General features: G+C 27.6%; 2 protein-coding genes across 2 annotated transcripts; both read right to left on the bottom strand.

Moving 5' to 3' along the window:
- Positions 1 to 412: 412 nt before the first annotated feature.
- Positions 413 to 24,382, bottom strand: fs(2)ltoPP43 (female sterile (2) ltoPP43). The gene is made up of 7 exons (XM_075367440.1): positions 24,245 to 24,382; positions 17,930 to 18,070; positions 10,123 to 10,266; positions 8,288 to 8,382; positions 6,927 to 7,073; positions 5,934 to 6,010; positions 413 to 3,272 (listed from the first exon to the last, which is right to left on the bottom strand). Exons 1-7 carry the CDS (start codon positions 24,380 to 24,382, stop codon positions 3,094 to 3,096), a joined length of 921 nt encoding a protein of 306 aa, XP_075223555.1. The 3' UTR covers positions 413 to 3,093.
- Positions 19,475 to 24,250, bottom strand: Rpp21 (ribonuclease P protein subunit Rpp21). The gene has a single exon (XM_075367441.1). The coding sequence runs from the start codon at positions 23,878 to 23,880 to the stop codon at positions 23,452 to 23,454; it is 429 nt and encodes a 142-aa protein (XP_075223556.1). The 5' UTR covers positions 23,881 to 24,250; the 3' UTR covers positions 19,475 to 23,451.

Genomic DNA, 24,382 nt, shown 5'->3' with positions numbered 1-24,382 from the left:
GATTACTTCCTCTTCACAAACCTGAAGATATGGTTCACTGAATGAAGATTCACTTCAAATGATGACGTAAAAGCTGAGACAACCGCTTATTTTGCAGAGATGAACAAATCATATTATACTGAGGGTATTAGAAAATTGCTAGATAAAGTTGGTCTAAATACATTGAATTGCAAGGTGACTGATTATGTTGAAAAATATTTTTTAAAAAACTCTGAAAACCTTTTGTTTTCTTTCAGGCTGAAAACTTTCTGAATGGCCCTCATTATGTTCAATTTTATCTTTATTTTCTCATATCCTCCTTTCTGACACCTCATTACCTATTTTACACTACTTATTTTCAAATTTAATTTTTCTTTAACCAAAATGACAATGTAATCGGTAAATGCATAAAACACAAATACAACACAAAACCTAATAATCAGAATTTTATTATATATTTCATAAAGAATTACAAAGAAAAAAAAATACATTATAATACAATAATTACTGCATAGCCTGACAATTAACTTTAAAAACTACTCTATGTCACACTTTAGTAATCCAAACAGGAATAAATTTCTTCTGCTTAATAGCTTATTCATACTGTAGCCGAATGGTTGCACAGTAATTATAGCTGCGTTGTTTGATTTTTTTGAATGCTAAAAGAATGTATTATTTATTCAAACTTTTTAAATCCAAAAAAAGATACTCTTTAATACTGAAGAAATTGTTAATTGTGAATTGCAATATTCTGGATAAACAACCAACCAGTCCTACATGTGGTAGGCTTTAGAAAAAAAAACCTTAAGCAGTAAGAGACATAACACTTCAATAGATAAAGATTACCTTTCATTCACTGTAACATTTGTTTTATTTTATACCTGGAACTAGAGTACTACAGCCTTTTCCCATCTAATAATGGAGGCAGTGACTCAACCTTATAAAGCTTACTGTTAGACATTGAATAATAATAAGCTAGAGCAGAAAAAAATTTTATTAAAGATTTACACAAAGTAAAAAAGTTACACTAGTTACAAAAAAAAACTGTATGTAATATGGCATTAACTTGAAAACAAACTAATGTTCTAATATTCAACTTACTACACCTCACTGACTGAAATGAGTTCAAAATATGGTGCAAAGTTTTATTTCGCTACAATTTTAAGAAAAACAAAAAAGGATTAAGTATGAAGATCCTTAAACTAGTTTCTATTATTAAAAACTATTAAAATTCTTACAATAGTTGAATAAACAATTATATGTACATAAATAAAAAATTAAAAAATACAAATACTAGGAAGAATTTTATTCAAAACTGTGAATAATGTAAAATCAACAATGTTCAAAACATGACTTGTATACAAACAAAATTTGATTTTTCTGGCTGATCCAATGCACATCATATTTTGAACATACAACATGAAATAATGTAACTGATAAAACTATGAAGATAAAAAAATCGCTCAATTCAAAGATAAAAGATGAACAAATAAATTTTGAATCTGATAACATGTTTTCTGCATTGGCAATAAAAGAATGATTTTAATTAGTTTAGGCCTAGACGTAGACCTTATAACATGGCAATTTGCTTACATGCTTCTTGTAAATATATAATTAAACATGTAATATTGTGGTGTGATGTTAAGTGTTTTTTATATGCAAGACTGACAAAACATAATTGTGGATATTCTCATTCCCTGTTGATGCTGATACATGGATGCAGCAAAACATGTAGGAAATTTCTATGATAAATATATGTTACAACAATAATAATTAAAATTACATATGTTTTTAGTAAAAAATATATTAACACCATACAATGAAAAAGTATAATCAAAAAGTTTATATATATTTATATTTATTAAAATTATTATTTTTAAGATTCATGTTATTAATTTGTACTCTTAAATGATATTCTAAATTCTACTAACATAAAACACTTAGTATAGACTATTGAGACAAGACAGTAAATTAAGATAATTTCTTACCTTAATTTACCTGTCTCACCCACCATCTTACTTTAATATCTTTGTTTCAACAGTCTGTACTAGATGGTTTATGTTGGTAAACTAATACATATATACAATAGGACAGACAGAGAAACTTCTACACTACAGATTAGAAAATTACACATTATTTTGTTTTTAATGAGAGAACTATACACAATATAACTTTTTGAAATTTATTTCAAACAAATCTAAAATAAATTATTAAAAAAATGGGCTGAATATCTAACTTGAGAAATCAGTGAAGGAAAAATAAAACATTTTGAAACTTTATAATGTCTAGCAAACACCATTGCATCTACACAACATAAATATTAAGAAAATGTGTGTGTACTTCAATGATTAATAATTTTTTTTAAAAACGCTTTTTTAAATAATATGAGAATGATTCATTACTTTTACGTGAAAATTATAGTCAATATGCTAGCACTATTTTAAATTTGTTCCATATATACTCAATATATTAGGTGCAGTTTTTTAAGAATTTATTTTTATTACCAGATTGTAGAAAATTGTTGGAAAAACAAATTTTAACTAATAAATAAATATGACTAGCCTATTTTCCAAATAAATCCAAAGTGTATTGTAAACAAACCTCAAAATGTTACTGCATAACTACTTATACAGGTATGGAGGTCCAAGCACTCAGAATGTGTATATTTTGTTTTCCCAATGTATGTACAAAACTAAAAGAAAGCCAAAAATATACTTCTTTATTATGGTACGTACCTTTAACATAAATGTTTATATAAATTAGCAACATAGGTAAGCTTGCATTTGGAATAAAAGTATAAAGCCATAACAAAAAAAATCATAAAAGTAATGGTCACATTCTTAAAATCTAAAACAGTTGCACAAAATAACATTTATCAATTTTAAGGTCAACAGCAGCATAAAACAGAATTATAGACAATATACATACACCTAAACATTTCCTTAATCAATAACGTAAAAATATAGTCAAAACTACATTAAATTATTTTGTAAAACTTGAATACTTTAGAAAATAACCTGAAATCTTGCAAAGACATAATTCAGAATAATTAAAAAAAAGTTCTTTATCATAATAAATAGTTAAAATAATAGATTTGTAAACATTATTATAGTTTCATGTAGAAGCATCACTATTAATGCTACAAGATGAATCATAATCATCTCTGTTTACTTTAGCTTTATATCGTGCGTAACGTTTTCCAAAATTACAAATATCAGATGGACTTAAATCACCACTATAAATATCACCATCTTCACTTGATAAATCGTCTTCATCATCATCATTATCATCACCTACAATATAAATCCATAAAAAATTTGTAAAAGACAGTTGTTTATGATAAAAATTAATTATACAATATATATTATAAATGTAGTTTAATCAACTAGAAGTAAAACCTGTTCAAAAATATATTCCCTAAAATTAAATTAAATTCAATTTAATGATGGAATTAAATCTTTTATACAACTGAAAGATCAGATTTTCAAATAATGAACATACAAATCCAGGCAATTAATTTTTTGTTAGTATGAAAACTGTTTCTTAACTATAAAAATTTGTAACAATATAGTATTTAATATCGCTAAAAGTAGCTAAAAAATTACTAAAATACATTTTACAAACGCAGTACACATTAAAACATTTTAATTATTTCTTTTAAACTAGTTTTCTTCATTAGTTTACACTTATTCTAGCATTCAAGAAATCTTTGGAAACACTCCTAGAGTCTGATTAGAAACCTGCTTTAGCTGCTTTGTTATATCAGCAGCGATATTATCAGTGCTCTTGTATCAAATTTTACAGATGAGTTTAATTAGAAAGACAAATAAAAATCAGCTCAACTCCTGAGAAAATCTGCTCAGAAAATGTTTAACCCCTCAGTGTCATTCAATGTCTCTTTTTCATTTTAGAAGACAATTTTTCAACAATATACTGAAAAATATAATAAATGCTTTTTAAGATCACAGTGAAGAAAAATTCAGCGACTTACCACTGACATTAAAAATTAGAATGCTACTTTTTCAATAAATTCTCTTCAGTCACTTTGAACATGCTCACAATGTTTTCTTCATTTGTTGATATTAAGATAAGTGCTAAAATAAATACCCTATAATAAAATAAAATAATACCCTTAATTCAAAAATAATTGTGCCAATGTAAACTTTTACAATGACAAACCAAATCAAATTGTGTAATAAACCTTATTTCAAAATATTTTCAGTTGCCTTTATGATCATCCTTAATGACTGGTACTGTTCTCATAATAGGATCGGCTGATGTTAGTACTGGCAGTTTTTTTTTTTTTTAAATTGGGCAGATACATGTTTGGAACGTTCAAAATGAGTATATATACCTAATTTAAAAAAAAAAACTTACTGACAATCAGTGGCAGCTCATAGCTAAAATTGTGGGGCTGCTGCTCCAGAAAATTTTTTCAGGGCCTTTTCAGGGCCATGGTTAAAGATTTCTGTAAAATAAAAAAACTGAAGCAAAAATGAATCAAATAGAATAGCTGGAAGCAGGATAATAATCTAATTTCACACTTTATCACATTCAAGAATATGGTACACAATTTTTAAGCACATTGTGCTTAAAAACCATATTCAGTTTAACCAAATAAATAATAAGATATCGATATAAATAATATTTTTTAGTATTATTAGATAATAACTTAATAAAATGTCTGCTTAAAAACACTATAATCCAATGGTGCTTAATTTAAATTTCTATGTATATAGAAACAAATACATAATTAGTTTTTACTAATTACCTTTTCTTTTGCCCTTCCATTGTGTTTTTGGACAGATTTAGCAATCAAAGAGCACTTGCTTCCGCCATCTTCTGATCACTACTGAAAAAACAACTAAACCACTTTCTTATTCCTTCCATCGATTAAACAAGGAATGTTCCATATACACGCAGAATAAAGAAAAAACTACCTTCAACTAGCACGCCAGGGTTGACACTGCGAGAGCGACAGTGCTCTCTCTCCCTTGCAGCTTCCTAAATGCGCATGCACACAACAGCCAAACACCATGCCACTGGAACTGTGAAGCGCACAGTTCCATACAAAGAGTTTTGTATCTTTTTCATAAACTGGGGGATGGCTACTGACATTAAACTTAAGGATTATATCTTGTACAAGTATAAAGAAAGAATTAAGGAAAAAAGACTCATATTAAATTTTATTGATATCAGATGAAATAGGAGGGGCTGCAGTTCCACAATGCCTGTACACGAGCTGCCACTGTTGACAATAACATTAACTGACACCAGAATAAAAACAGTAACATTGTCACTAAAGGTGTTCACAAAGACGAGTGAAAAGGCTTTGAGTAAGTTTGTTGAAAAATACTAATTTAATAAAATTTCCCGATTACTATTTTAAACAGAAGATTCAATAAATTTTTGAAGCTACCTCGTATTAAGTCTTTTATACATATAAATAAAAATAGAATTTGTTTTTTTGTTATTGTGAAAAATAAATCATCTATGTATTTAAAACACAAGACATTCCTTCACTGAATATGTATGTTCAATTATTTGATCCAACTTCATTTATTTTTCATTCTGCATTAAAGCTGAAGTTCTACAAATATGTAATCAATACTATTTTTTTTTTTTTTTTTTTTTTTTAACTAAGTACTGCTTTTTTTAAATTTAAATATTTCCTTTGGTAGAACCATTTGCACTTAATCAATGGCAGAGTAGATGCAGTAATTCATTCATTTCATTGATAAATATGGATGTAGAACAATTAATGTTCCACAGAAGAAATAAACTATTTTTCAAACTAAGACATTTTTTATTAAAAAAGCAATCAATTTTTGGTTTTTGATAAAGTAAATTTCACCAAATCACTTACTAATATGAAATAAATATAAAAATAGAATTATAGAGTAACAAATTAATACAATTTATAAACAAAATAATGAAGAACAATTACACCATACCTAATCTAAAATCACCCATTCTCATAGCCAATCGCCTTTCATCATCTTCACCTTCATAATCTCTATCATCACCTCCGCTATAAAACAAAGTTAAAGCAAATTACTGAAAGCTGAATTTGTATTTAGCTAATTCTATCTCTTAGATATTAATACAAATATTGCTGCTTTACAATTTTTTGGTTAAAAATACATGCCCTTCAGTGATAATAACCAAGAACCAAGAATATATACACTATTTATGGTAAAGTAGTGTGCATGTAACCTTAAATTATCAGCATAGCTGATAATGCACGCTATAAAACTGAAACGTGTTTTTATAAAACTACATTTATTTTCATTAATTTTATATACTATACAATCAAGAACTTTTAAGAATAATGATAAATATAAATTGTTTTACTGGCAATCCAGTTAACTTTCAGTATAATATCTTATGTTTTAATGAATATTAAGGGGGGAAAAATTCCTTTTCACTTTTAAATTTACTACCATAACATTTTTAGTTTTTTTTTTAAAGATTAATCAATCCTTTTTTTTTAGTTAAGTTTTAACATGAAAATAAATGAGTGATCCAAAACTGTTTTAGTATGATCTATAATGGATATTCATAATAACAATGCTGTCAGTATTATCACCCAGTATCTCATTAGAATAACTGTACATTTTTAAAAAAAATTAGTAACATTAATTATGGAAATTACTAGCTACAGTATTTTGTTTATTGGTAATAATGATCAGTACTGCTAAAAAAATCTAATAAAAGGCTTCTTTTCTTGTTTAAGCACACAAGTAGTCATAAATGTAAATATTTTAAAAAAAATAGTTGTCCTTTTTAGGAAATTAATGTAAACTAAAATGTTAAAAAAAACTAGTAAACTAAAGAGTACATTTGCGGTCAAATAACCTTTGTTGAAAAACTAGAGAAATTTAATTAAAAGAAAAAGGCAGAATATACGATTTAGCCTAATTCTAAAAATAATTCTAATTAATTACCTAATGTTGTCTTCTTCATCTGGATAATCATTACGCCAATTATTTTCATCGTTTGAATCATCATCATCATCCATATTATCATCACTGTCAATACGGCGAGGATCTCTATATGAATCTAACACTAATTCTGTGCCAACACAATGCACACTATAAATAAACAAGGAAAACAAATTTAAAAAAAATTAAATTTTATTTAAAAATTTAAGTCTATATCGAAATTAGCATTATATATAAACCAGAAAATCGAAAGAAGAATTGGAAGAGCCTCCATCAATAAAAAGTACCAGAAAGATGGACAGTGGTGGATTGTGCCCAACAAAGTTGTATACAAAGAATTAGAACCTGTCACTGATACCATGCGTAAGAGGAGACTAGGATTCTTTGAACATATAATGAGGAACAATTTTTAAGACTTCTGAACAGCTAGTATAATAAAATCTTGACTTGAAAAATACCAAGACAGGATGCAGATGGATCAGAGAAATAAGAGAGGATCTGAAGAAAATTGGCCCTACACCAGACAACACCGCAGATAAGATAAAAATTAAACAAGAATATTAGGAACAAAAACACTTGCTTCACACTCACAAAAAAAATTTACAACATAAAAATTTAATAAAGATCAGAATGTATGAAAAAGTATTGGGAGGACTGCAAGACCCAAACAGTCCCATCAAAGAGACTTTGATAATGAACTAAGTGATTCTATGTGGTCGTAAAAGATAATAATATATAAACTTTAAATAAGAAATTACACTTACTCTTCTATATCAAGAAAAAAAGTTGCCTTCTGATAACATCTTACAAACCACTTGATAGAAACATAAATTTTATATTATACTAAATTTTGACCTTTTCTGCTAACTTATTGATTTCAGCTTATTTAAAGTAAAACTCAAGGAATTAAAGGAAATTATGCACAAAACTATTTACTTTTTTTGAAGAATTACGATTCAAAATTTTAAAATTTCCACCATAAATTATATGAAAAATTAATGCTATGTATATTTAATAATAAATTTTTACATATCGTTTAAGTATGTCTGAAAATTTTCAGATGACCACTTTCAAAATGAGAGCCATTTAAAATTCTCAACAAAGGCAGGAACATTATTTGCATCTTATATTCTAACAACACTATTACAGTACATATATAGTTTTATCATTTCAATTAACAATGGGATAAGAAAAATATTATGTAGTAAAAAGAAGAATTTGATTAAAATTCCTGGGAATGTGAGCTGTCAGAGAAGAATCAGTTACTTCACAGACTAAGAACAAAAAAGCTGTAGACAAATGCTTTCAATGTTGCAAAAAAAAATTATTGGAAAATGAATTATATTTTGCATAATACTGCTAACCTTTGAATATGTTCTAGTTGTAAATCATTCAGATCTGCATTATCTGTAGTATAATATAGATCATAAACGTAGGCTGATTGTGGATTATCACTGGCCTGTAAATAAAAAAGGCAATGATATAATCATACAAACCAATACATAACATTAAATTAAAACAGCTGTTTGCAAAATTCAACTGAAATTATGTTAAAACGTTTTTAAATAGTTTGGTTTAAAGAATGTTGTTAAATGTAACCGATTGTAAAACTTAGGGAAAATTAAGATTCAAATTCGTTTTCTTAACTATTATAAATTGTATAACATCCATTGGAGATTGTATAGTGTCACATGCTCAACATTTTATGCAAGTTATTTTCTACAAATAAATTATGATCTTTCTCTACACATAAATTAACCTTCTGTACTTATTTCTAGTTAAATTTTCATCTAATCAACTAATTTTTATACTTTTCTTTGCATTTCAGCAATTTTTTCAATTACACATTAGAATGTTAGGTCAAACTAAAATTTTCAACATGTTGGTTTTATTGCAGAGTATTCTTCTCAGTGCAATGAGTTAAAAACCTAATGCAGCATGAATAAATTAAAAAAAAAATCAGTTTTAAAATATAGGGAAAAAACAACCAAAAGTTATGGCAAGATTTTATTCTTCCTCTTATCCAGAATTCTAAGTGTGAAGATGGATTGTAGACTGTTATTTTGTTTTATTTTTTAACAATCATCCTCCAATACCCTTTCCCACTTCTACATCCCTACTAATATAACATCTTCCTTAGCCTTTTCTTATTTACTTCCAAATTTAAGATTTTTGATGCTGTTATTTCTTCCCATATTCAAACCATAGCAGTCTTGCTGGCTCATGCTTTCTCTCTCAATCTCTCTCTATCTCTGTCTTCCTTTTATCTTATCTGACACTTTCTGTATTTGAGAGCTTAAATAAGTATAATTCACTTTTCCTCTCTTTTTTAGTAACCACTGTTCCCATCAAACAGATTTACTGTATCTTGAACGTATATGAGAAATAATCAAAAATAGATTAGATCACCAGAAAAATAAAAAAATGCGTATAAGTTCTATTATTATCACCTTTAAAGTGGTATACTTATGCAGCAATACACTTTATCCTCTTCCATGATTGGAACAATTCCTGGAAGTTGCATAATTCAAGTACCATGTTTGCACTTAATCTTCTACAAAATTATGAAACCTTCAATTTGAATTTTGAGATTTTCATGGCAGGGCAACAAGAATAACTACTATTTTTGGAAAAAATCAAATGAAATCTGAAAATAGACTTGACAGCAACTGTCAAAACTGGATATGAGCCAAATAACAAATATGAAACTTTCTTGATAAAAAATTGATAATCTTTCACAGTTGCAAATTTTTTTATACTCTTGGCAAATATGCAGTGCTTTGTGTAGATTTATCCTGATCTCATTCCTACAAATTCATCTTGATCTCAATCCTACAGATCCCTTGACAAGTTAAATTGAATTTATTACTATAGGACTGTGGAAACCATTTTAAGTAATGACATAGCTAATCTTGCACGTCTTAAACAGAATTTTATATTTGTTGTTCGTTCAAGAACAGGTTCATATCAAAATAAGAAAAGAGCAAGAGTATAAAATCACACTTTACATCAGGAATCACTTTGTGCCACTCAATGTAATTTTGTCGAGATATTTTTCATCAAGATACAGAAAAATTGAAAACGCAGCTTATTAGTAACAACACAAACAATTACTTTATTCATTCAAATAAAACTGCTTATTTTTTTATTTTTTATTCAATATTAATTATAATAATCTTAAAACTACAAGACCACTCACAATACGTGTATCATCATCCTCTTTTACTTCACTTTTACTTTCCACATCTAACACTGTTAAACCTTTCTTGTCACTACTATTTCCAGCTTCATCACTTTCTGCCATGAGATCATCTTCATTTATTGATCTATAGCAACTAACTACCTGTAATCACAATGACACCTATAGAATATACAATAAGAATGCATTTAAAATGATTAATAATCCTTTATAAAATAAAATAGTCTTATTTTTTATTATTTAATTTAATAATATTCTGTCTATGTAATATACAGAATCTTTAGTACTTTACAAACAATAATAAATTCCTGATGAGGATGTGCATATTCACATATATGAATATAAATTACAGTTAACTTACTATTGAAATATTAAGTCATTTTTGTTAAATATTTATATTTTTTTAAATTATTTATAATCAATTATTTAACTAATCTTAAGCATAAGTACATTCCTTTCGGTTTTGTGGTAATCTCTTAGCACAAATGTACCTCCTACAAACTAAATTATTTTTTTCATATATTTTAATCGTTGTCTTCCTTTACTATATTTAACCTTTGCAGCCACATAACCTAAAAAAATATATGAAGATGTATGGGAATTATAATTAGTATTAATTTTTTTAATAATTAATATAATTATATATACATATATACAGTATTATAATATATAAATATGCCATATATATTTATTAATATAATAATTTTTTTATTTTTATAACAGGTTTCACATTTCTCCAAACCTTACCATTCATCCAGTGGACATGAGAGAACTTGTAAACGGTTACTAACAGTAACAACAATAAATGACAATTATAAAAAAGTAAAATTCACACAATTAGCAAATTTGGGATTTAAATATTGCAGTACTGAATTCTAAACTTAGGTTTTAGGATAGTCAAAATTTCAAATGTTTATTGTTCAGAAACAATATTAATTAAACCAAAAACTTTAAAAATAAAATAATAAAACCAAGATAATTTTTCAAACACTAGTGTAACAGCAACTAATTTTTACAACAATTTTCACAATTAATCCAATATTATGTCTCTCCCTATTTACTAGCAAGAAATAAGAATATCAACAAAAGTTGTTTTTAAAGGATGGTAGGGAAAATTTCAATAACTTCTTAAAGTATAGCTGCCGCAATAAATCTTGAACTACGACGGTTAGTACAATGTCTATTATCTAAACTGACAACACTCAGTTTAAGTTTCATGCGCAGAAGCAAATTGCTTTATTGTAAATACAACTCATTATTTTATGTTATTGAATGGTATTATGAATTACTTTTAAATATTTTTAAATGTTATAAAAATGTAGGCCAATTCTCAACATCAGCTAACTGATAAATTAACTAACAGTATAATTGTCTGACATATATAAACATAGTTTATAATCTATGTGATTTTATTATTATAATAATAATTCAGGAAATGAGTCGCCTTTCTTAGAGCCATATCAAGAAACAATATAGCTATATTGTTTGCTATGTGCTTATAGTTTTCAAATACAGCCAGGCCATTGTAAAAATAGATTATTACCCATAAGCCTACTTTATTGAATGCTTGAATATAATCCAATTAACTTGTCCTGTATTTGTTGATCCTGTAAGAATATTTGTGCAAATTCAATTTCTTTTTATTCAACTTTTGATTGAGAAAAGTAATAACATTTTATAATCGGTTGTGTATTTTTGGTATTTTATAATTATGAGATAACTTAAGACTACTACAAAAAACTAAAATGGCAGGCCCGGTAAATAATAAACAGTGTATGTGAGTTTATGAAGGTGATCAATTTCTGAAGTCGGAAAAAGATAACACCTGATTCACATAAAAAAATGTGAAGAAATTAGAGCAGCTGTATGTGGGAGTGTCATGATCAAAGTCCAAACAGTGAGAAAAAAGAAATGCAGTTGCTAGAAAAATTAGCTGAAAATCTGGCAGAGACTTCTTTCTATAATCCAAAGAAATACAAACCCTGTGAGAAGCTGCAACAGGACTAGATGGCCTTGACAAATGTGTGGTAAAACGGATTTCACAAAATTCATAAACAATTGCCAAAGGTGAAAAAGATAATCTTAGCTCTTAAAGATGCCACTGCTTATTAAGGAAAAGAGATGAGTTTGAGAAAAATAATAAATGAATTGTGGTTTAAATGAAGAAAAACCGAAAATAACAGGAAGGTTATCACTAAGTGATGTGACATAAGATTTAAGCGTATTCAGTATCTTACTACCATAAAAAAAGTTAGAACCAGAAATAGGCCAATAATGTACCTCAATAAGTCATAATATAATCTTCTGCACTACAAATAAATCATGGTGTAGTGGTTCAGGTGACTGGCTGAAAGTTCCTATATCAAACGGCAGACCTAATATAGTGCATGCTGGAGGAGAAATGGATTTTATACCAAACACCTTATTAACTTGGCAACCAAGTTTAAAAAGTGGCAATTACAGAGATCAAATGAAAGTGGAAAATTACTAAAAATGAATAGAAGACATGTTAATTCTAAACCTTCCCGATAATTGTGAGGTAATTTCCGACAAAGTAACCTATCACAATGCCATTTTAGAAAAATCACAAATTTCCAATTCAAGAAAAGAAGATATGATAAAACAGCTGAAGAAACATTACGTTCCTCATTCTTCCTCAATGCTAAAACCACAGTTGTATGAATTGGTTAAAATAAACAGGTAAAAGTTTACTGCCTATGTATTTATTTAATGTATTTTTACAACAAAAAAAAAGGCATATGTTTCTCCGACTACTTCCAAACCACCCAGATTTAAATCCTACTGAGATGGTTTGGTCAGAAGTTAATGGATACACAGCCAGTCATATGTAAATTTTTGATATCAAAAATGTTCAAAGGCTATGTGAAAATAAAGTGGCCAATATGAATGAAAAAAATTGGAGGTGTGTTGTGATAAAAGTAAAGGAAATAGAAGCTGAATATGCAACAAGAACTCATTATTAACAATATTAAGGAATCATTTACGATTTCTTCACAAGAAAATAGTGAAAGTTACAGGATGATTCTGATAGTAACCTTGGAAATTCTAATATTTCTTGTGAAGTGAATGGCATTCACTCTATTTAATTAAAATAGTTTTATTTTATTCTAATGCTTAAAAATAATTATTTTCTGCTGTAATTTCAGATTCCGTTATTTAGCGTATTACTTAACAGTTATCTTACAATAACTTTTAAATATCTGTTTGAAAATAAAATGGAACACCAGCACTCAATGGAGGTAATACATTTTGATTTTAATGTTATACAATTTTATGTGTAGACCTATTATTGTACAATAACCAGCTTCACATAAGCACTACTGTAATTCTTGTCATGTTTATAATTTTGAAAAATGGTAATGACATATTTTTTAGCAGAAAATGGTTGGATATTAATAAAAACTTTTTCAATGAGCCAGTTAAATTTGACATACATATTATGCATACATATATATGTATGTACACTTTTTAAAAGTGTAATAATGTTCAAAATATTATCTATATATTAAGGTGATTAAAATTTCAAAAAATTGTGTTCTGAGATCCAATAGTAATACCACAATACATCTTACAAAGGTCCATTCATTGTTAAATAATGAAACAAATGTTATGCTAAAAAGATAGTAGAATGATTTGAATTGCGGTTGTCGCTACTGTGGCATCAAGCATCAAGATTGGTTGTGCTGCCTGTACTGTTAAGTCCTTTTTATCCCATTCAAATTTCTTTTACATTAGATACAATCAAAATTCAGTTTTTCAGATTTTGGATTCCCTACAATTCTACTATGCTGGGTCTTTTATTCTTCTTTCTTTTTCCTGTTTAGCCTCCGGTAATTACCATTCAGATAGTATTTCAGAGGACGAATGAGGATGATTGTAAATGAAGTGCAGTCTTGTAAAGTCTCAGTTCAACCATTCCTGAGATGTGTGGTTAATTGAAACCCAACCACCAAAGAACACCAGTATCCACAATCTAGTATTCAATTCCATGTTAAAATAACTGACTTTACTAGGACTTGAATGCTGGAACTCTCAACTTTCAAATCAGCTGATTTGGGAAGACGCTTTCACCACTAGACAAACCCGGTGGGTTTGGGTTTTTTATTCTGGTATATGAAAAATTGTAACATAAAAAAACATATGTTTGAAAACATGAAAAACATATTAATGATAAAGCAAAGACCAGGTTATTTTTAATTGCATGTGTTTTATTTTTAACTGCACATGGGAATTAAATAAAATCTAACTTATTGACTAGTGTCAATAGGCTTTATTAGGTAAAGAAAACAATGATATATTCATAATTTTTACATTCATTTTGTTAAAAATTATTAATAAAAAAAAAACAAATATCTCTTCATACCAGGGAAGGGAAATAATATACAGACATTCTGGTCACCAATCCTGGTTATGTGGCTGTCTCTATATTTTCTGCCAGAGCATTCACTTTGCCTAAATGCATTAATATATTGCACTCCTTCCCTGCCCTTCATGTGAAGGATTCTGCCAATCTAATCTACAATTTATCTTACATATGTTTTCATTTTTTTATATCAACATATCAATTTTCCTGCAAAATCAGAATTCAAATGCAACCATTCTTGTTTTCAGTCAATTTTATCTGTCAAAGTTTCTAATATCATAACTGTTAGATTTCACATAGGTATTTTTCAGAATTTTATACTAATTCCTAAATTTATGTCTGACACCAACAATTTCTTTTCAACATAAAAGCTACCTGACTTATGCCAGTTGCATCTTATTTCTTCTATCCTTTGTTATTTTATTACCAAAATAACAAAACTCTACAAATTCTGGCAGATTGAGATCTCTACTTTAATACCTAATTCTGATTATTATTCTCCTTCTGGTACATTTCATTAATCTGTTTTATTCGCTTTAAATCTAACTTCTCCCACAGGAGTTAATTAATGCATACCTTTTATTTCTTTCTCTAATTTATTACTACTTTCAACAAATATAACAATATAATCATTGAATCTTAACATTTTTATTTTTGTCTCTTACTGTAACCTTCCCTTATTTTATTTTAATTGCTCTTCTTTCATAATTATTTTACATACCTAATTTTTGAAAACTCTTACTTCTCTGCATATCAATACTTTTTTCTTACAATTAACTTTTTTTTTCAATATAAACTCTCAAATTCCTTACAAAATCTACAAATACCTATAGTTGAGCTATGTTTTATTTCAATATGCTTTCTAAAGTTAACCTGAGAATAAAAGTTTATCATATACGTATATGATATATACGTATATCATTAATTTCTTGAAATTAGACTGGTCTTCAACTACAGTTGAAGACCAGTCTACATTTACTACCTCTTGTTCTATTCTTCTAGTTAAGTCAGGAATCATGGTATGTTAAAACCTATAACAGTAATCTCACATCTATCTGTTTCTGTTTCTTGGGCAATGATCTATAAGCATGATGTGTGCTATACCCTACCTTTCTCAAACAATAAGTTATATCTAGTAGATATATATTTTTTCTTTGGGGGGAGAAGTTTTTAAAGGGCTGTAGTAATTATTAATCACATTATTTCATCATTGTGATCTTAGAAAACAAAATGAACATAATTATACAAAATGATGACAAAGCATATTTATCAGTTAAACTCAAACTATACAAAGGCAACTAATGAAGCTCATATGGATTTTCAACCACCAGAAACAATTGTATTTGTTAGCCACACAATCAAGATGAAAATGTGCTTTATCTAATTCAAAGCTACATCATACTTCACAATGAATGGTACAGTTGACTGAATAAATGTAATTAACAATAGAAGCAATAGTTTCCTTGTGTAAGCAGACTAGACTGACATGGTGGTTTGTGTCCTTAAAACTTTTATATTGAGATGAAACAAATAACTTTATATACACACTTAAGTTAAAATGTACAGTGAATACTTATGAAATAAACACTTTTTGATGACTGGTAATAAATTTAACTTTTATATATAAAAACGGTTTCTAAAATTGTTTTACAAGGAATGTTTTATGAATTAGCTAAAAAAAATTTTGTTTTTATTGCAATGGCATTTTAGAAACAATGCACAGTAAACGATCACCAAAGATTATCGTGTTTGCAAAATGTTATCAACATAGTTCACGTAAATCAACTACATAAATAAATTTAGAACTACAAATTCCAACAGAACAAGTGGAAAATTTTGCAGAAACAGTTGAAAATAACAAATCATAATTTACTGCTAGTACAAAGTTTAAACGACAATAAAGTAAAATATTCTGAGTGAATATGCTGGAATATGTTGACAATGATGGTTTCTTTTATCACCTAATTTTTGGTGATGATGTATGTCTCAAATTACTGGAAATGTCAGTAGACACAATGTATGAATATGAAGAACAGAAAACTGTGCAATATACATGCGATTTACTTAAAGTGAGAATGTTTAATGCTATTTCCTCTGAAAAAGTGTACTCATCTGCATTTCTTCACAAACACACAGTAGCTGAATGAATTTATCTCAACATGTAAGTGAATGGTTAATGTCTCAACTTGAAGAGTACACTAAGAATTTCATTCCTGTACAAGCTGGAGTTTAACCTAACTGGCACATAATATTTCAAAATTAATTGGGTGAACATCATGCAAAGCATAGATTGGCTATGCAACTGATTTAACATGGCGTTAATACACTGGCTTCCAACAAGTCCAAATTTAACATCTTGTAACTACTTTTTGTAGCGTTTTATAAAAGATAAAACTTTTCCTTCCCCTTCTGTTGATATGGGCAACTTAAAACAACGTATCATCATGTTACTAGTGTTGAGGAGGATAAACTTTCACATGTTTGGGATGAATTGAAATACCATTTTGATATCTCTATGAACTTAACAATGCACAAATAACACTGATAGATAAAAACTGTATGAAATTTATTGTAAAACTATTAAAGTAATAATTTACTTATTAAAAATGTAAATTCTAGTTCTAGATAGATTCATCTCATCTTCAAGCTCTATCTGTTTAGATGTTAATGAGTTAATGCTTCAAGGAGATAATTTTCATTTTGATCAGCCGTGTTTTTCAGGTACTGTAATGGTCAAATTGATGTACATACTGACACCATCTTTATAAATTTTTGAAAAAATTTAATAACAAACTTACAAATGATAAATCATCAAAATTATAATTTTTAGCTACTCTTTAGTATGCATTAGATAATACATAAATAGAAATACGCTGTAGCTTTGCTATCTGATGAACATAACTCAGCATACATTAATCACACTGTTATTTTTAAAGAAATATTTTCAACAACCAAAATTTTATTAACGTGTTAAAAAGAGTTCAATAAATTCACATTTCAATAACCAGTGGACAGTCACAGACTGATGCACTACAAGTTTTAACAAAAAAAGAAGAGAAAATTTCAACTGAACAGAAGAAATCAGAGTCAAGGTTTTAACATAATATCATAAAATAAATAAACAATTTTTATAGACATAAACAATAATAATAATAATAATGAGAACCCAAATGCTGCAATAATTTAAACTTTTATAGCACTACAAAATTTGTAATCAAACCTGAAACAATATCAGAGATTCAACAATAACATATTACTCTATCCTTCATAATATAAATTATACAAACTCATTAACTAGAATATGCTGTGTAATTCTAAATAATACAAATTTAATTGCATACTTTTCATTTTGAAGGTACCTTAAAACTCATTTAGTATTATATTAGAAAACTGCAACTTAAGCTACTGTAAATTAAAGCTTACCTTATATCTACTGTTTTTAGAATATAGTTCGTGTTCTGAACGCAATTTATTTTTAATCTCTTCAATGTTTTTGTTTTCCCTTTTAACTGTTTTTTCAGCATCACTTTTAAAAGGATGTGTGAAGTGTAAAGACGCATCCTCCTATCCAGAAAATACAAATTATTATACTGAATTCAGCTACTAACAGAAAAGGAATAAAAGTTGTTATAATATTTAACTTGTAGTTAATTACCATACATTTGATAAATGGTTCAAGGATATAAAAAACTGGATCCATTTCAATGAAAAATATACATCATTTCTGATACTTCACAGTATATGAATTTGTAACATCGTTTGCATTACATTTCAACATATTTTACTACAAATATGGTTTAGAGTCCAGCGAAATATTCATTCAGTCTTATGTAACAGCAAAGTAAGGAAGGGATATTCTTAAATCTGTTTCCAACCAATATTCAATTTATTCACCATAAATGATAAAAAAATATTTTATATAGTATTGCAGTCAAATCTTTTTATACGATATAAAGATGTTTATAAAAAAATGTATTTCTGTATTTGTCACTTGAGTGACGCATGATACATTTCACTCATATATTCTGCATTTCATTGCATCAACCTTCAAATTTATTGAACTCCATGGAGGTTATCACAACATTATCATTAAAATGTATGTACATCAATGAGGACAAAATTTTGATTGGAAAAATAAAAATTGTAAAGCAACTATTTAAAAAAAGTATATTTCAATCAATGTATCCTTTCATTACTTATGTCCACACCTGCAACATCATGTATGGGTTTTAAGTTCATATGTGCAATTAAGATAACTTATTCATTTATGTGTATTTTAATGTTAATATTGTGATGATCTCCATGAAATGAAATTTCCAAATAAATCTGAAAATGGTGCATTTGTTCTGAAATGTAATTTTAATGTACACATTAAATGGCAATACGGATACTTATTATTTTTTCGGTATACAGTGATGAGCATACGAAGCGTATGATAATCTAGAAGGATCCAGAACATCTAAGGCACCTTTATTGAGAAATATATGTAGGTGGCTGTTTTCCACATTCATTGAAGTGATTCTATTCATGTCCTTATTAGTTTTAAATTTTCAGGAACCTTTTCATCAGGTTCTTACAAATATTTTATTTCAGAAAAAAATTTTTCTCAGAAGATTCTAAAAAATATATATTGTAATACTCAACTTTCACACTGAAGTGATATTGTCTTTATTTTTCATTCAGAATGTACTGTATTTAAATCCCAGGCAGGCTTTACATTCTTCATACTCTACCAATATCTCGTACCTTATTCTGATGCATAAACATTGGGAATATGTAATCATAAAGAAAAACTTTTTCCAATACCTTCCTTTTTCTATTTTTCACTACTATATAAAAATATCAAATGTTTATTAACTTACTTTTTAAAATATTAAAATTAGGTCTGTAATTTACTTACATTAATACAATAATCATCGTGATATTTAGGGACATAGAAAAAGGAAATAAAAATAATTATTTATGTAGTAACTGATATAAAACTGTATTTATTAAATTAATCAAATTTTTTTTACAAATCTGAAAGGTAACAACAAATTTACATAAATAAATGGTTTCATAACCTAAACAATTTTCATTATATATAAAAATACAGGTTTCAAACTTTCCTTTCTTAATCTAAAAACAGTAACTTAAAAAAAAATAACTACCCTTAGAAAAATTCACCAATAAAATACATTTTTATGAAATAAAACAAAGGATTTTGTGAATTAATGGGAAGGAAAACTAATGAACAAAATGAATTGATTTTATGAGATAAAATATTTTTTAAGCACTTAACTGATAAAGTCATTGGGCACTAATAAAAATGTCAAGAGTGGAAACCACAACCAAAGTTGTTTAATTTTAGATATCTATTAGAACTTGTCCATTTGTAGTTTAGCTTTTAAATAAATTAACCTGATAAACTGAAGCAAACTTCAATTTATCAGGTTATTACACTGTCAATGTTTTTAATTTTGGACTAATCAAAGTTTGAGAAAAATTTAATTTATTACCAATGAAGTCAATTCATTTTCACAGCAAAGATATATTAAAAAAAAATAAATATTATTATGAGAATAACTAATGAAAATCAACTGAAAAATCCATAACTAATGACAAATAAACAAAATATTAAAATAATTAGAGCAGAGAGAAAATACATTTTAAATTTATTACAGCTTATAACTATAACTAATAAGAATTAAATAAAACAAAATACTGAAATAAAAAAATATTAATACTGTGAAAGAAACTTTAATATTGTATTTCTTTGAAAGTCACTCATTTCAACACTAATGATTAATTGTTGCAGCACAAATGACATCATATTTTAGATTCAACTATAAATAAAATAAAATATTTATACAGCTAAAATACAATAAAATTGAATTTTTATGGGCGACAGAAAATTAAATAAGTACATACTTATGTTTAACTTATAAATACAGATCTGAAACTGTAAAAGATAATTTATACAGGTATTTTGCTCTTATATTTATATACTCAATAGTAGAGTACAGGTTCTGGCTAAAGAAAAATTGAAAGTAGATGAGGAGACAAAGTTCAGAGAAATACTTTAAGGAAGATAAGGAGAGATAATATACAGAAAATATAGTAAGAGAACAGTTGGGGGCCTCATAGTTTGCTAAATAGAAATGGAAGAACAAAACTGCAGAAGTTCTCGCAAATGAAGAGAATGAAAATTGAGGGAAACCAAAATTTTATATTCAAATGAAGAAAGTAGAAAATCAATTAGAACAAGTGTGAAGTGATGAAGGCAATGTTGATAGAAATGGATGAAAATGGTAGACAGATTCTTGACTTGTCAGTGGCAAAGAGCAGTAGTTGAAGCCCCAAAAACTTGGAAGAGAAAATCTAATTATGAAAGTTAAACTTTTCAACACAAGGACAGCTAACCGACTAGAACTGTAAATTTACTAAACACATGCATTCCATTAATTTTAAAAATTGATATTAAAAAATAAAATGCATGTCTGATATTAAAAATAAACAAACTAGTAAAATATATGTATAATTAAATTTAACTACCTTCCTACAACAAAATCTTAAATTTTCTAAGATATTTTATACAAATGCATAGTATGTAGTTATTTATAGACATTTTCTTCAAAAGTAATATGAAAAATACAGAATTACAGATACTCGTTTTGAAATGATTAATAATTTTAATATAATGTTATGAAAACAGCAAAAACATCAGCAGCATTGTATTATATCATCTTTGAAATGTAAGAGTATGTTTGACATTAAGAGTCTGTTGTGTCGTAATGTTGGATGAAGTTCCCATTACAAAATCTAGAGTACAACTGAGAAATCCCCATAACTCTTCCAACAATTAATATGTTGCTACTGATTTGGCTGAAATTTGTACTGTATTTGGCTCCTCTGTAGTGGATATCTCTGGTCTCAAGGTCACACAGGACACTCGCTCACTTACTTGTTTATGTTGCAAAGCCATGATTAATGGCTTTAATTAGTGGATGTAATTACAGTGTTGAGTAATCGATGATATGCATTTGGGCGCACAAGCCACAATGCACAGGATAAACAATACTGTAAATAATTATGCATTTCGTGAACGCTTCAACAAGAAAGTAACACTCCTTATAAAATAACAATACTTGTTCAGGAGAAACATGCATTTGATTCCAACAGTGTTAAAGACAGACTGCGTTATGGGCAAAAGGAAAGACCAGTATACAAACATGATTTTTGCCAATTCAACTGAGCATGTTACGAGCAATCTGCAATTAAATTTATTTGTAAACGAGTAGTTAACTCAATACACAGCAGTCAAAAATGCATGACCATATTAAAAATACTTGAATGTGAAATGATTTCAAAGTCTATGAATCTCAGTATTAACAAATGAAAAACTGAATAACAATAAGGTTCTTTGAACCACAACTACTGAGATGATAAGGATGTGAAGACACACAGTTCTGGCAATCAGCATGATGGTGAACACACAGATCCAGTGAATAAATAATTTTTAAGTACAAATATATATAAATAATGTTCAAAATAAATATCAAGTCTCAAACATTTCTTTTTTCTAGAGGTACAGAGAGGATTCTTAGACATACGGTACATAAAAAATAAATCAACAAGCTTTTACAAACATTTTATAAATTTAAGGTAGCTTTGATGGTAAAATAGTATTCTGAAGACCATACAAATCATGAAAGAGTACAGGGTTACACTCAAGCGTTACAGTTATGAACTATATATAATTAAAATTGGTATAAAATATAACCTTTAAAACAATTTTAATGTCTACAATAATAAATCTCCAGTAAGCCTAAAAAAAAGGTAACTTAAAATAAATAGAACAATTAAGGTAACATAAAATAAATCTTAAAACTTAATTTAATTTTACTTAAGGGAGCACACTACTAAATCTGAACAAAATATTAAAATAGATTGCTACTACAACCATTGGATAATTCTGAGCAATTATATAATCAACTTCAATTATTCTTTAATAAACCAGAGTAGATATGCTTAGCAGTTATTTAAATAGTAAATTTGGCTGAATTATGTTTAAAAAGAAATATAGTCACTACGGAAAGATACACCACATATGTGCTAATAGTCTTGTATATGATGAATAATCACCTTACAAAGAAATCATGTCATCTTCAACGGCCGACTCAAAGAGTCCAACTCTGATGACCATTAAGGTTAGTTTAGATTTATTCCTCTCCACAAATGGATTAGGATGTGAACATGTAACTAAACACACAAAACTGATTACTAATTGACTAGAATACTAATAACATAGCACAGACTTTGACCTTACACAGATCATCCACTATCCAAACCGGCTTTCCAACATTTAGATCTTGTGTTTTCCTAAATCTAAGCATATCTGCTACAGTATTAAAAATATGAAAAAAATTTAAGTTGATTTGATAATAGCTCAGAATTACAAATTATTGTAATTTAACAAAGTTTTCCAATCACTTTTTATTAGAAATATATATTAAAAAACAGGCATCACTTAAACAACATGCTCACTTGAAATATTTGTTGTATACTGTTGGTAAATTTTACACCATTCATACTAAGATAGGTTACCTCTATTTTTGCTGATGCAGGGAATTTCAATATTTTATGATTGCATTAAATAGAATTAAAAGTAAGCTTCAAAAATTAAAGAAACTACAATTTTTCATTTATTACTGAAATTCTAATTGAAAAAATTGAATAGTTAAAATAATTCATCCTTTGATAACATATTGCCACAATCTTAAAAGAAAAATTATGGTCAAACGCATTCACAATTTCATTTCACATAAAAATTCTGTTCAATTACATAATTTTTGTAGTGTAATGTAGTCTCAGCAAACATGAATTTTACAGGAATATAGTTTGACAAAGACCTGCTAATAAACATATTTAGTTAAATATCAAGGGCAGAATAGTCAACTTATTTACTATGCCTTTTTTTCACTATTCTTATCTTTACTTTTATCCTCCTTATTATCACTAGGAGAAACTGTTTCAATAACAGCTTCATCCTTTTCTGCCCATAATTCATAGCCAGGTCTTAAATTATAACGACGAATCGAAGAGCATTTCAAACATTTCCAAACTATTCTCGAGGCTGGTTTTTTATGCAATCGAACACTAGCTGTTTCACCGGGAATAAGCAAAACATTACAACCTTTACAAATAGTTCTCTTAATTTCTGGTTCCATTCTACTTAAGCCTTTTCTGCCAATACTCAGCAATAATTTACCATAATTTGAAGATAACAAACTTCCAGTATTGTTTTTAAGCATCATGGAAACATTCATCAGTTGATATATATAATTCATTCGTTGAAATGTAGCACTACTTTGAGTACTTTTTTTGGAGCTCATTTTTACACTAAGTATTCTTGCAAATATGCTATCAAACCATAAAACACATAAGAACGAAAAAATCACTTTTTTAAGTTACGTTTAATAAGATTTGAAAAGTAATGAAGATTGCCTAATGTCACCAAGTTATTGTGTAGGAATAACAATAACCTTACTTAAAGAACTTGTTCGACAAATAAAGGGGAACAAAACTCTTAATAGCAACAAGTTCATAAGTTAATGTGAGAAAAACAGTTTATTCAAAAATTATCGCTAATTCTCCTTACACTGTACTATTCCACTAAAGACACATGAAATTGAAGTTACAAATAACCTCAAATTGGAGTCTTCACCATAATGAAATAATGTATTAAATCAGAAATACCTGATCATTAACTGTAGCTGCAAATTGAAAAACTGAAGTTTTGGATATATTCTCCACGGTTTTTCTCTTTTTGCAAGCTAACAACAAAATATCTAATGGTTCCTCATCACTTCGTCTTTTCACACGGACAACCGCCAT

Source organism: Lycorma delicatula, chromosome 5 (genome assembly GCF_047948215.1).
Source record: "Lycorma delicatula isolate Av1 chromosome 5, ASM4794821v1, whole genome shotgun sequence".
In the NCBI taxonomy this organism is placed as follows: domain Eukaryota; kingdom Metazoa; phylum Arthropoda; class Insecta; order Hemiptera; family Fulgoridae; genus Lycorma; species Lycorma delicatula.
This window is presented reverse-complemented; position numbering and strand designations above follow the sequence as displayed.

Excerpts from the sequence above, each read along its gene's own strand:
- Rpp21 (XM_075367441.1), bottom strand. The coding sequence starts at position 23,880 with ATGAGCTCCAAAAAAAGTACTCAAAGTAGTGCTACATTTCAACGAATG.